Raw genomic sequence first — 15,429 nt, forward strand, 5'->3', positions numbered from 1 at the left:
TGGAATCGATTTATTCTCTGCAACCACTCCAATGTGTTGCTATTCGGTCTTTGGCCTTTCCACCATAATTCAGAAAGATCCCACAAACAACAAAGAGATGAGCGATCACTTAATCTGTTTGGTGATGTTGGTTCGTTGGTCAAGCCAGCTGTGAGAATTTTCTAGTTTTCTTTAAATATTGCCCTGAGATCTTTCATACCCACTTGTGCCACATAGATAGGGAGATGGGACCTTAGTTTATTGCCTCCCCCTAGAGATTATATCTGCAACAATGTAGCACTTTCTCCATATGACTTTTAAGTGTTAACCTAGCTCATATGCTCAAATCTGAAATGGAATCTGTGACAATTTGTGTGTACATTTTGGCTGCATATTCGGTCCTGAATTCTTATTTTGTTCTCTTGATGTCTCTCAAGCCCTTCACTCCCTAATTTGTCATCCAGTCATGACCTTTCATTTCTTCTCTCTGGGGTATTTTGCTCTCCTAACCTCTAATTCATCATTACTCATCTGCCTTCCAACTCTCCTCCCACTGTTCCAAGTTCAATCCCTTTGATAAGCCTACGGATACCCAATGTGCATCTCTTGACATTCTCCAAAAGGTCTCTCGGAGCAGTTAGCACATTAAACTTTACAGCAGTAATTCCATTGGCTCTGTTCTCTTCTCTTCTATGGCTGATCTTCCAACCTAGTTTGCCAATAGAGGGGACTAAATTTGCCAATCCATTTCCCTTCTCACTCACCGCATCCATATCATTGGCCTCTACAAACCCTGCCAATGAATCAACAATCACTGACCCTCTCCTCATCTCCTACCACAATACTTTTTCACTTGTGAATAAAACTGTTGCCATCCTTGCCCCTATTGGGAGTCATTACATTGACTTTATCTTTGACAAAAATTCAGCTCATGGATAGCAACAATTTGTGCTTAACTGAAGTCTCTTACCGGAATATATTTTCTATCACACCTCTCCCAAATTCATATGCTTGCACTATGGTTCTGCTTCACCAATTAGACTTTAATCTCTCTCCCTACTCTTCTGCTTAAAGCACCTCACCTTGTTCCACCCCTCTAACATCTCCTTTATTATGCTTCTCTTCTGTCACCCCAAGCTCCATCCTGGGTTTTTCTACAAGATATCCTCCTCTCCCTCCTTTCCTCACCTCTGAATTGAGGAAATCCTCATCCATGGTGATTTCAATCTTCATCTGAATTAACCTTGCTGGTACTCCTCCAATTTCACTGCCCTCCCTTAACCACCCCCCCCCCCACCAACCTTCATACAAACGCTCATCCCCGGCCATCCATTCGGCCTTGCCATGTGACATGGCTTCTCTACTCTCTAGATCTCATCTCCGATTACTTTCTTGTATCCTCAATACCCATGTCCTTCTAACCCTTTCCAACTCCACCTGTACCTGGCACTGGAAGGAACTTTTTTACAAATCCCAGTGGCTTAGTCTTTGGCCTGCCATTCACCATGACACTGATGATTTTCTTAATGGCTCCTTCACCACAAGCTTTGATGACCTCTCCCCCAGTAAAACCTTTACTTTCTTCCATCATGTTCACTCATCCTAGTATTGCCCCTATCTTTTGTTTCTTAAAAGAGATGGGTGCACGTTTTAGTCTAAATGGTGCACAACTGGTTTAGTCACCTATCACTATATCTGCTTGGACCCCATCAAGATCTGTTGCATCTTGGCCTCACCTACTACGACTGTCCGCTACTGCAAGGTGGTTCTGGAGAGCAATGCTAACCCTGTCAATGAATACTCTCCTTACCTCCGCTGAACTACTCTCAAACCCCCTGGCTTCTATCTTCTGGCACCAAACATCTCCTCTAACCTCTTTCCCATGCCTCCTCTTCCACCTTCACCTCCAATAACAACTGCTATAATTGGTTTAAGTAGAGTTTCCAAATGGGTTCCCTGTATCTTACATCCTACACGTGTAATAAAATGTAACACAGCCTTTATTAAATTACTGTTATCATTTGTTATCCCAAGGTGTATTATGAATTGTGAAACTGGGTATATTTTTTTATTGTCGAGTCAACCAGGGATCTGAGGGATTACCCTCTTGGCCCTGTCAGGATAAAGGGATGGCCTCACATGTGTGGGTCTTCAAATATTCTGTGTTTCTGTTCACAGCCAGCCTTCGTTATTTGAAAAATGATGGGAAGCCACATGTGACCACATTTCACAATGTCCAGCTAGCAGATGGGAAGCGCCATGCTGTTATACTGCAGATAAAGGGGCTGGAGCACGGGCCTAGTACAGCTGAGCTCTATGTAGACTGTACACAAGCAGGTGCAGCTCACAACTTACCAGCCTTGTTCACAAGCATGCCACAGACTGCAGATTCCGTCGAAATTCGAACTGTCCAGAGAAGAGCACAGGTGTGTATAGAAAAATCTTTTCAGTTATAAATTTTACATGTTACAGCCACATGAGGAGAAGTGAGATGACTCCCCTGTTCTCCCACTCCAGCTCTGACCTTAACAAGGTTTTATGTGAACTTAGAGAGGATGTGCTTTGCCAATTCTGTATGAGTCCCTCTATTTACACTTTTGGGTTGTAAAGAATTAGTCAGATAGGTTTCCTTAGGTTAAACAAAGCACAAGCTAAGTTTATTGAAACTATTTCCCAAACTAAAAAAGTAACTAGGTAAATCGCAACCACTATTCATCAGTCACACGCTTTCGTCTGGGCCCACACACATACCAGTACGGATGGCAGTGTAAGAGGTTAGGCTTATAGGATTTTTACAGTTCATGATACAATAAAACAGATGAGTATACAGTTAGCTGTTCCTTGGCTGGTCTCGATGCAGTGACCTCACGTTGCGGCCGTTTTGTTCTGTTGTCTTTCTGGGTGTAGTTGAATGGAGCAGATTTCCACGTTTCTTTCTTGAAAGGTCTCGATTTGCAAGAGATTTCTCTTCTCAGGGTGGTTACTTTGCAAAACTGGGAAAAATACTTCCAAGGGAGAAAGAGACAGAGAGGCACATAGCATCCAACAGCCTGTGTTCAGTACAGATTTGTCTTTTGTTCTATCTTTCCTGCTTGGAAAGCAGTCCTTAAAGCACCTCGCTGGTTGTCTGCTGCAGTTCTTGTTTCAGGACAGATAATTGTATTTTGATGTCTCATCTGAGAAACATTTGAAAAGTCTCAGGATGGTGTGAAACTAACAGGGGATGGGGTCTTTCACACTCCCCTGGGGGTTAAGTGTCTTGTTTTTCATCCCATTTGGTAGAATGGGAAATTGTGTGTATTGCCTGAGCAACTTTCCATTGTCTGTAGAGAGTGTCGCAGTGTTTTTTTAAAAATCCAGCCAGAAAAGGAAAAAAATAGAAATTGTATCTTTAAAAGGCACATCCTTGTAATTACAATCTATTTCCATAGATGGGGGGAGGGAACGGAAGTGATGCTATTTATTAGACCCAGTAAAGTGTTCCATTCAAATGGATTTTTTTTATCATAAGGCAATGGGTCGGTGACAGCAAATATCAAAGACATTCTCATCAATGGTTAAATTATTTTCAGGATATCTTTCAATTGTCCTTAATGTTTATGATACCCATGCAAAACCATAATAGTTTAAAAGATAACCACTTTTAGAATCTGTTACATTGGACAGGATGACTGAGAAATTTGATTACAGATATCAGCCTCGATTCTATACAAAAGGAGGCAGGTGCACTCTCCTTCTGTTCTGAAAATGCACCACCCACCATATTGGGTTAGGCTCCTCAGTAGGCATCCAGGGCACTGCCAGAGGTATTAAAAACCATCACTGTAATATTTAAATAAGAGTGCTGCACTTTTTGTGGGACGCTTTTGTGAAATAAGTCTGCCCCAACACCTGACTCACTACATGGTAAAATCATCTCACAATTCATGGTGCTAACAGGCAGAGGGGGCCCTGTAGCAGAGTTTATTAAAGGGCTCAACCACTCCTTACCGGTTAATTGTTGGTTTGTCCTTTTAGACTGCTGGTTAAATCTGGATGTGTTTTTGCCTATTTTCTGCATTCAACAACTGCATATTGACTACTGCTAACCACCTTTTACTGGTGTTGGATTGCTTTTTTCCTGCCATCAAAATAGTTTTATTCTAGTCGGGTAACCTGGTAGGGCTGAAGGATGAGGGATAGTAGTCATGAAGACATGAGGGAGGAGGAGAGGCTGGGAGAAAGAGGCAGAGGACACTAAGCAGGAGGCCACACCCACAACAGGTTTTTGGGGAGTACATCTCCAATTACAATGAGAAGCAATGCTTTAAGCCAGTGCTTCCCAAAATTCCTTCCTGATGTGATCTCATTTAATCACTAAGACTGTGTGATTGATCCCAGAGTGAAAACTTGGGGGTTGTTTATGGTTGTTGAGTGGGGGGAGAGAATGGAATGGCTGACTGATTTGGGATGACAGTTTTTTTGGGGGGCGGGGGAGGGGGCGGTGAGTGGGTGCATGAGGTCTTGGCCAGGATTAGAGAAAAGGTGAAGGGCTGGTTGACCGTAGTGAGGGGGGGTGGGGGGGGATGGTTGAGAGTTGTTCAGTGGGGGGGGGGAGGGTGATTATTTGTTGACAGGAGGGGTTTAAAACTGATGAAAAAAAAGAAGGCCCACCTTTTTACAGGCTGTGGTTGTAGCAACAATTAGGCCTCAGGGAAGTTATTTTAGATTGGGCTTGTCTCACCTTTTCGCACGAGGGGCCACATTTCAATGTTTTTCCCATTCAAGGGTCCAATGAGCAAATTTCAGACAGATATGGTTTGGCACAATGTTAAACATGAATTTCAAACAAAAAGGTTGAGGTATGAAGATGTGAAACAACATGCTGACCAAAAAAGCAAAGCAATGTCACAGCAATAAATTGATAATTTTTTAAAAAAAATGAGTAATTAATAAAAAAATGAGTGTGAGAGGGTGAGATTGTGTGTGTGTCTGGCTCACTCCCAGTCTCCCGGTGCTCACACACACTCACCCTCACCCACAGCCACTGCGTGAATGGGTGTGAGTATGCGTTGGGGCTGAGGGTGAACTAGAACCCTGAGACTGGGAGTGAGCCAGCCATACACTCATATTCACGCAATATCTCTCTCAAACACACACACACACACACACACACACACACATACACACACTCTCTTTCTCTGTATCTCACTCTCTCACAAACTCATTTGCGACCCACAGTTGGAAGCACCTGCTTAAAGCAATCACATTTCACTAAGGAGGAGGCCATCACTGAGGGCTGTCACCTGCTGTGGTTATAAATGGAGTGTCCAGCCAGGGAATGGAGAGCACTACTTGTGGTTGTCAATGTCACCTTGGCCCCTAACTTTCATGCAACAAATTCCTTCCAGTCAGCAGCAGGTGACAGCAGTGACAATTCTCAATTTACTGTACCGCACTGTATCTGGGAAGTGACAGTGGTTTTCCAGGCCAGCACTTGCATCATTTTCTCAAATGGACAGAACAAAGCAAGAATCGGAGCACTAAGACTCATCCACATTGCAGGCAGGCTTCCCCAGGTTCCAAGGTGCCTGCATCAGCAGCCTGGCATCTTTCTGAATAAAAAGGATTCCACTCCCTTAATGTTCACTTTGTTTGCCATCACTAGCAGTGCAGCTTGCAATCCTGTGTCACTTTCTTGGCAGCTGCCATTTATCCTGCGCCAGCCCTCTATGCCATCTTTATCCCAACCAAACCACTGGGCTGGCCACAGGGCAACAAAGGCTTTCCTCTTCACACAAGGCTCAGGACCCAAGACCTTGGCACAGTTGCAGAGATGGCCAACAAGGAGAGTCATATTGGCACCAGAAACCTGTCAGTGTGCACGATCAAAGGTCAGGAGGAGCTTTGCAGTACAGCCCTCACCTGTATCTCTGGAGTTCTGACCATGAGCTGCACCCTGCCTAACTTTATGTCAATACTAACACCTGGGAAGCAGTGGCAAAAGAGGAGGAGGAGGAAGAGCAGCAGCAACATTGACCACCAGTGCCTCTAGCTGCCTGAGCTCTCAGCAAGCAATTCATCCAGTCGTGTTCATATGGACTAGCCTCCCATCTCCAATACACTTAAAATCATTATCATCACTCTCCTTATTGTAGTATTAGGGTGAGCATGGTTGAAAGGATTAATATGTGGGGCTGGAAAAACAATACCACCCACATGATGATGTAAGAGAGACACATAATTAAGCATCAAGAAGGAGAAAGCTCATTTAGCATTTCCTCTTGCATATCTGTATATAGTTATGTTCATCCAATAAGCCAGATATTGTTTACACATATCTATGCTTCTGCAATCATTCCTTAGCCAGTCACATACAACACTTATTACTACCAGCCAGCTGGCCTGGCTGGCTCTGTGCCACTGTCAAGGGCACTGACAGAGTTGTTGATGAGTGAGCAAGCAATCTGTCATCCTGATAAAAGGCAGTAGGCGCTTTGCCCGTGGAACCAAGGCCACTCTCCTGTGCCCTGGTACTCCACAACTGTGCGAGAATAGAATTATTACCTGAACCACTCAATTTTACCCACCAACTAATAGCTTTTACATGAAGGGATAAGATTGCTATGGAAACAGGAATTCATTAAGATGTTAAAGGTTAGGCACCCTGTGATTTTTGCACACATTACGGGCTGAGTTTATGCATATGGACTGCTGGCAAAGAGCCTTCAACACATTATTAAAAATTAGCCTTATTCATTTGTGTGTATGTGAATTTATCTTATTATAATTCTCACATAGGGCGGGCATTTCGTATATGTTTTGAGCTCCAGTTTTCACAGCGAAGCTTAAATTAGCAACCTGGAAATATCTTTTCCCGACAAGGAGCAGACACCCCTGAGATTTTTGTATTAATGGTATAATCCCAGGATTACAGGAACACTCTGATGCCTGGCAATGGTGATTCCCGGGCTCTGATCTTAAAGCATCCACTGTTAGCAAGTGCAGGTGCTGAGGGTGGGAGTGCAGTGGTCTGTGCTCATCCTATCCGAGTGAGTGAGACAAAGCTTCGTGACCTGGATCACGTTTGCCAGAGGGCCGGATGGGATCAGAAGGACTGGGATCAAAGCACCACTACACAATGCCTGAGGACAACATAAGAGGTGCTCAGTTCAGCTCAGTTCCATCCAGTTCCTTTAAACAGCACAGAAGCTGAGTACCTTATCCGGCAATGTGGAATTTCATACTTGCAGCTGAGAAACAGCCACTCTCCCAACCCTCATGTACACTGTTTAAGTAAGATCAGAAAAAGCCGATGTCCAAGCATAAAGTGGACAGTTGACTGTTATGTGTGAAGCAGTGGCCTTGGCTATTCATTCCTGGCTGTTTTTCAGTTGTGCTTTCTTTCTTTAAATTGTATGTAAGTGTAAGTTGTTGCTTTTGTGGAGGCCCTGTCAGCTTTTCTGAAGTTGTTTGTTCGCTCTTTAGGTGTCTGGCTTGACTCAGTACTAGAGCTCTCACCTCTGAGTAAGGCAGTGGTCAGTTCTTGTCCCACTCCAGGATTTCAGCACATAACCCAGTCCAGTGCCGTGGGAGGTTTCATTGTCGGAGATGCTGCCTTTCAAATGTGATGATAAATCAAGACCCGTTAGCTGGATGTAAAGGACCCCATAGCAGTATTCATAGTTGAGTAGGGGAGTTTGTATGCAGGAGTTCTCCCAATACCCTGATCAATCTTTCATCCCCAATGAATGGAACTAAAACGAAAGGCTGTCTAGTCAGGATAAGAACTGTAGTTTTGAAGCATTGGTGAACTGGTAGTCAAGGTAGGTCAGTGAGGGCAGAAGTGATGGATGAGTCAGACTTGGTCTGGGAGAGATACTGTAGCAGGGTTTTAGACATGTTGGAGTGTATGGATAGTGGAGGGTAAGAAGCTAGCCTGGAGAACGTTGGGGCAATCAGGTCTGGAAGTGACAATGGCATGAATTAGGGTTTCATCAGTGGAAGGGCTGAGGTAGGACATGGAAATCATCAAACTTTATGATGGGGCGGGGATGGGATCAGAAGCTCAGCTCAGAGTTAAACAAGATATTGAGGTCACAAACAGTCTTGTTCCATGTGAGATTGTGGACAGAGAAGGGGATGGAGTCAGAGGTGCCTATGGAGTTTGTGGCAGGAGCTAATTCAATGGCTTTGATTTTCATAATGTTTAACTAGAACAAGCTAATTCTTATTCAAGCCTGAATGTTAGATGTCTGACAGAATGCAATGGAGGAGTCGAGATGAGTGACAGAATGGTGGAGCTGAGTGTCATTAGAGTGTGAAATTTGACCCCATGTCTATGGATGATATCACCAAGGGGTAACTTGTAAATGAAGAAGAGACGGGACCAAGGATGGATCCATAGGCAACTCTGGGGGTTATGGTGTGGACTCAAGAGGAAAAACCATTGTTAGAGATGCATCAGCAATGATCAGATTGATGGAAATGGAAACAAATGAGGAAAGTCCCACTGCGTGTTGGAAGAGGATGATGTGGGCGACCATGTAAAGTGCTGCAGAGAGATTGAGGAGGAATAATATAGCATGGTCTCAGTCACAGTGACTAGTCTGATATCACTCTTGTAGAACGTGTCAGCATTCACCATGAAATTGTTTGAAGATTAGTCCCCTGCTGGACACAACCACTGTCAATTGCATGGGTACAGCTGTCCCTCTGTGCCTAACTGAAGATAGTTGATGAGAAGAAACCAGCTCCCAGGAAGGAAGCCAAGAAAGCCTTAAAGAAGCCAAAGTTCCTGATATAATGACAGTTCAATGGAAGCTACTAAAACAAATGTGTTTTTGCTCATAAAGAACTAACATGGTCAAATTGAAGAAGTCGCTCATCAGTCATGTTACATAATTTACTAACAACATTCTGCACATCCTGATGATGTCTTAGTATTTCTTGAGGATTGGGCTATTGTTTGTGATACCCAGCTATATCTCTGTTAGTGCGTCTGCCTTACAGCACCTTTGACCCTGCAGTGACTTCTTCAGTTTGGCATCCGCCAGTGATAATGTTTCCATATGTGGGGAGGGTGCATCCTAGGAGCCTGAATCTCTGTGTATTGGTGTATATCCGTAATAGTGCAATGCAGGAGTCCAGTGGTCCCTGATTGATCTGTAAAGAAAAGAGGAAATATATTAATATTGAGCACTTTCGTGAAAATATCATTAGTAATTGTATCATGCCTGATATCAGCATTGTTATGACTGCACAATTAGCCACCTCTTCAATCATTTCCAAAGAATAGGGATTGATAAGCTTTATGTCAGAATCTCTTAAAGGTCTTAACTGTTGCAATTTCCTGATAAGCCATTCTTTCTAGCCTGCTCATCAAACATCTTGATTTGTCTTTTGTAGCTTTTTGACGTCATTAAATCATTTGCAGATTACTTGCTAAGGACTCCTGGTGGTTCAGGTGTTGATAGTGTTATCTTCTAGCCTTCCTGCTCTTTGTAGGTGGATTCCAGAGACCACTCTCGGTTGGAAAAGCTGATTCTTTTTGCACTCACTCATCCACTAATTTGTATTGGCTCAGACACCATAAAGTGTGCTTTTCACAATTGGGGCCTTGGAGTTTCTGATCAGTAAGACTGGATGAATTACCCTGTTATCTTATACAAGCTAAGTGCCTCATTTCCTGCTTGTTAAATTAGACTGCTTACTATGTATGTAATATGATTGGGTGCCTTAATTTACAGTTGGCAGTAAATTCAGCTGCTATTCATTTTAACATGGTGACATTCTACGTGGGCAGTAATCAGGAGTAATTACTACTGGAAACATGTGTACAGGGTCTGAATGCCTGGAAGTTAGAAACAGATTCCTAGTGTTGTTCTTTATTTTTAATGGGTCATAAATAATGATATGAGACATGAATAGTAATTCACCGATTACCATTTCCAGATGATAGATCGAGATTGGAAACACATGAAATGACAGTGCAAAATGCTACAAGGCTGTAGCACAGGCAGGCTGTTCAGATGGATTAAAGCATGTTAGCAAAGCTTAAGTGATTTATTAACATCATCCGACACCTGAGATCAGGCACAATGTTCATATTTCAGCTGTTATTGACAGTGTCAGAGCGGTGTTACACTTTCAGTGGATTTTCATTTCTGTTTTGTGTTGCTGGAGTGGTAGCAAAATGTATTTGCTTTATTTTATTGAATTGCAATTTCAGTAAACACAAATGGCACCATATATTGTTGTAAATACAAAGGGGTAAATTTTACAGCTTCTGAAGATGGGGGAACACGTAAAATAAAGGATGTGGCCAGCCCACCACCTTCCCACCCACTCCCAACGTGTTCCCCCATGGGTAAGGCAGGCAGCTCGCCCATAGGCCTATTGAGGCCCTTTAGTGGACAATTAACTGCCACTTAAGGGCTTCATTACATCTTTGCTGCAATTTTTTAGTCTGCAGAGAAAGGCAGGCATGACAAACAGCTCGTCAGCTTTCACTGCATGGGCTGCTGGTGGGCGGGAAGGGGGGTACCTCCTTTAGGGGTCCCCTGTGACTGTTGGGGGCACCCCCCACCACCCCCGGCCCCTCTAACCCAACTCCCCACACCCCCACCCCTCACTGTGTCCACCCAAAATCCACGGACTTACCTGAAGTCTGGTATCCATCTTCAGTTCTTCCTCAGAACTGTTTGTAGCCCCAGGAGTGGCCACCACTCACTTCTGGTGCTGCTGAGATGACAGAGCTTCAGGGTCAATTGAATTGGCTGGCAGCTCTCTAGGTCGGGACATCCTGTCCCTGAGGGAACAGAAGTCCCACTTTGACTCAATTAATGCTGCCCCCAGCAGTTTATGCCCCAGCAGAGCAGCAGACTTCACGTCGCCAAGTGCTGATTGACATTTAGCTGGGGGGAGGGGGTAATACGTCCTTCCATAAAATCCACCCCAAAGAAAGTTCTGGATCCCAAATCTCTCCATTGTGAGAGCCTAGGATCTCCTAAGGTTATGGAAGGCACTATATAAATGCAAGTCTTTTCTTTTCTTCCTTCCTGCCAATTATTGCAGTGAACTGTTGTGCTGGGCCGTCTTTGTTTCATCTCTCCCCGCTTATCCCACAGGGTCGACCAGCCCAGCTCAGAAATGCTATTAATCCTACGGCTGTGGCTGGCATGCTGCATTGGGAAACCCAATTGACGCCTGTACCTCACTGGTTTCATACAGATGAGGCCTAAGGCCCAATTTCAACCAGGCCAATCTCTTCAGATGTTAATCAGATTACTGTCGGTGATGCCCATTTTGTGCTGGAAACCAGTGCCAAGCTGAATTCCTCCTCCCCAGGGTGCATTTATGTACCAAGGAACAAGCGAGAGGCTGGAAAGCGATATGGATGGGAATGGTTACAGCGACTAACCCTTAATTCTGATTGTTCTCTGGGTGCATCCTGACAGGATCTGTAACGTGCATGAAGATCCAAAATAGCACTAACGTGCACTTCAGAAGGGCAAGCTTGAAAGAAAATACCATTTCTCTTAAGTAACACATTTGAATTATTTTCTCACAAACTGGCCTTTTGCTAAGCTTTATGAGCTATATTAATCGTCATTTTATTGAGAATCTCCAACATAACTTTGCACTGTTATTAGTTACCACCAGGGGATGTCATTGCTTCACTTTCCTGTAGCACTTACTAGGAAGAATGACATCAATGTAAACAACTCATACTCTAATATGCCCAGACCTCAGGCTCCTTCCTATCTGTTTTAGATCTAGTCCTTTGAAAGGGAGCAACATTCAGTGGACATCCATTGAGAAAAGTTAAATCAAAAGAAATGTGATAATGGGCTATTTGTAAAGAAGGGATAATTTGGACACAGTCAAGGTTTACTCCAACGAAGGGGAAAGGTAGAACAAACAAATCCAGGTCTCGCTATAACAAGAAGCAATAGAGATGAAGATGAAGAAGAAAAAGTGCGCTTATGACAGATGTCAAGTAGATAATACAACTTAGAACCAGGCTGGATATAGAAGACCAGAAAATGCTGGAAAAACTCAGCAGGTCTGACAGCATCTGTGGAGAGAGAAACAGAGTTAATGTTTTGAGTCCATATGACCCTTCCTCAGAGCTACAAAGAAGTAGAAATGTGATGAAATTTATACTGTTTAAGGAGGGTGGAGCAGGTGAAGCTGGATAGAAGGCCAGCGATAGTTGGGGGTAAAGTAGAGATTGACAAAGATGTCATGAACTAAAAGACAAAGAGAGTGATAATGGCAATGGTAAGGGTTTAAAACGGTGCTAATAGTGGCATTAAGGTAGGAAAGCAGAATGGTAAGGTAAGGTAAGATAGCAGGACAAGGGTAAGTACTCTCAAAAGAACAACATAAACAAGTGACAGATGGCCCTTGAGGGGGTGGGATGGAGGGAGGGGGTGGTGATGGGGCAGAAAAAGGATCGAAAATGGGATAAAAGTGGGGGGGATAAAAAGGGAATAAATGAATGAAAATGAATAAAAATAAAGATAAGTGGATAAAAAAATAAAAATGAATTTTGAAAAAAGGGATAAAAAAGGGGTCAGGATAGAGGTGAAAGCTCATGGTCTGAAGTTGTTTTATCTCAACGTTAAGTCTGGAAGGCTGTAAAGTGTTTAATCGGGAAGGTGAGGTGCTGTTCCTTCAGTTTGCATTGGGTTTCACTGGAACTTTGCAGTAGGCCAAGGATGGATGTGTGGGCAGGATAGCAGGATGGTGTGTTGAAATGGTAAGCGACAGGAAGTTCTGGGTCATGCTTGCGGACAGACCGAAGGTATTCTGCAAAACGGTCATCCTGACTGTTTTGGTCTCCCCAATGTAGAGGAGATCGCATTGGGAGCAGCGAATACAGTAGACCAAACTGAAGGTTCAGAGGGGAGTTGAAAATGTAAATAAGAGAAGCAAAGAGAGAGTATGAGAAGAGATCAGGAGTTAACATAAAAGAGGATCTAAAAGTCTTCTATAGGCATATAAATAGTAAAAGATTGGTAAAAGGAAGAATGGGGTCAATTAGGACCAAAAAGAGATTTACACATACAGCAGGGAGCAGGGCTGAGGTATTAAATGAATACTTTGCATCTGTCTTTACCAAGACACTTGATGGGTTTAAAATTGATAAGGAGGAAGTATTGGATAGGATGTCTGTACTTAAAGTTAATAAAGTATCAGGACGGGATGAGATGCACCCAAGGATACTGAGGGAAATGAGAGTGGAAACTGTGGAGGGACTGGCCGTAATTTTCAGTTTTCCTTAGACTTAAAGGTGGTGCCAGAGGATGGAGAATTGCAAATGTCTCATCCTTGTTCAATAAATGGTATTAAGGTATGCTCAGCAATTACCGGCCAGTCAGTTTAACCTTGGTGGGGAAGCTTCTGGAAATGGTAAATTTGGAAAAAGTAATAGGCATATGGGTAAATGCAGGTTAATGAAAGAAAGCCAGCACAAATTTGTTAAGGGAAAGTTGCGTTTAACTAACTTGCTTGAGTTTTTTTGATGAGGATGCAGATAGGGTTGATGAGGGTAGTGTGGTGTACAAGGTTTTTTTTATTCTTCATGAGATGTGGGCATCACTGTCAAGGCCAGCATTTGTTGCCCATCCTTAATTCCCCTTTAACTGAGTGGCTTGCTCAGCCATTTCAGAGGGTAGTTAAGAGTCACCCACTTCACTGGAGTCACATGTAGGCCAGACCAGGTAAGGGTGGCAGATTTCCTTCACTAAAGGACATTGACATTAAAGATAAAAACAAAAATAAAAACAAAAAAACTGCGGATGCTGGAAATCCGAAACAAAAACAGAATTACCTGGAAAAACTCAGCAGGTCCGGCAGCATCGACGGAGAAGAAAAGAGTTGACGTTTCGAGTCCTCATGACCCTTCGACAGAACTTGAGTTCGAGTCCAGGAAAGAGCTGAAATATAAGCTGGTTTAAGGTGTGTGTGTGGGGGGCGGAGAGATAGAGAGACAGAGAGATGGAGGGGGGGTGGGGGGTGTGGTTGTAGGGACAAACAAGCAGTGATAGAAGCAGATCATCAAAAGATGTCAACGACAATAGTACAATAGAACACATAGGTGTTAAAGTTAAAGTTGGTGATATTATCTAAACGAATGTGCTAATTAAGAATGGATGGTAGGGCACTCAAGGTATAGCTCTAGTGGGTTTTTTTTTTATAATGGAAATAGGTGGGAAAAGGAAAATCTTTATAATTTATTGGAAAAAAAAAGGAAGGGGGAAACAGAAAGGGGGTGGGGATGGGGGAGGGAGCTCACAACCTAAAGTTGTTGAATTCAATATTCAGTCCGGAAGGCTGTAAAGTCCCTAGTCGGAAGATGAGGTGTTGTTCCTCCAGTTTGCGTTGGGCTTCACTGGAACAATGCAGCAAGCCAAGGACAGACATGTGGGCAAGAGAGCAGGGTGGAGTGTTAAAATGGCAAGCGACAGGGAGGTTTGGGTCATTCTTGCGGACAGACCGCAGGTGTTCTGCAAAGCGGTCGCCCAGTTTACGTTTGGTCTCTCCAATGTAGAGGAGACCACATTGGGAGCAACGAATGCAGTAGACTAAGTTGGGGGAAATGCAAGTGAAATGCTGCTTCACTTGAAAGGAGTGTTTGGGTCCTTGGACGGTGAGGAGAGAGGAAGTGAAGGGGCAGGTGTTGCATCTTTTGCGTGGTCATGGGGTTGTGCCATAGGAGGGGGTTGAGGAGTAGAGGGTGATGGAGGAGTGGACCAGGGTGTCCCGGAGGGAGCGATCCCTACGGAATGCCGACAGAGGGGGGTGAAGGGAAGATGTGTTTGGTGGTGGCATCATGCTGGAGTTGGCGGAAATGGTGGAGGATGATCCTTTGAATGCGGAGGCTGGTGGGGTGATAAGTGAGGACAAGGGGGACCCTATCGTGTTTCTGGGAGGGAGGAGAAGGCGTGAGGGCGGATGCGCGGGAGATGGGCCGGACACGGTTGAGGGCCCTGTCAACGACCGTGGGTGGAAAACCTCGGTTAAGGAAGAAGGAGGACATGTCAGAGGAACTGTTTTTGAATGTAGCATCATCGGAACAGATGCGACGGAGGCGAAGGAACTGAGAGAATGGGATGGAGTCCTTACAGGAAGCGGGGTGTGAGGAGCTGTAGTCGAGATAGCTGTGGGAGTCGGTGGGTTTGTAATGGATATTGGTGGACAGTCTATCACCAGAGATTGAGACAGAGAGGTCAAGGAAGGGAAGGGAAGTGTCAGAGATGGACCACGTGAAAATGATGGAGGGGTGGAGATTGGAAGCAAAATTAATAAATTTTTCCAAGTCCTGACGAGAGCATGAAGCGGCACCGAAGTAATCATCAATGTACCGGAGAAAGAGTTGTGGAAGGGGGCCGGAGTAGGACTGCAACAAGGAATGTTCCACCTACCCCATAAAGAGACAGGCATAGCTGGGGCCCATGCGGG

General features: G+C 44.1%; 1 protein-coding gene across 1 annotated transcript in view; it reads left to right on the plus strand.

The window, feature by feature from the left end:
- Nucleotides 1-15,429, plus strand: part of thbs4a (thrombospondin 4a) — a 118,024-nt gene that overhangs the window by 12,608 nt on the left and 89,987 nt on the right. The window contains exon 3 of the mRNA XM_041186018.1: nucleotides 2,158-2,405. Within this exon, the coding sequence (XP_041041952.1) occupies nucleotides 2,158-2,405 (248 nt within the window). The remainder of the gene's footprint in view (nucleotides 1-2,157; nucleotides 2,406-15,429) is intronic.

This window comes from Carcharodon carcharias, chromosome 4 (assembly GCF_017639515.1).
Source record: "Carcharodon carcharias isolate sCarCar2 chromosome 4, sCarCar2.pri, whole genome shotgun sequence".
In the NCBI taxonomy this organism is placed as follows: Eukaryota; Metazoa; Chordata; class Chondrichthyes; order Lamniformes; family Lamnidae; genus Carcharodon; species Carcharodon carcharias.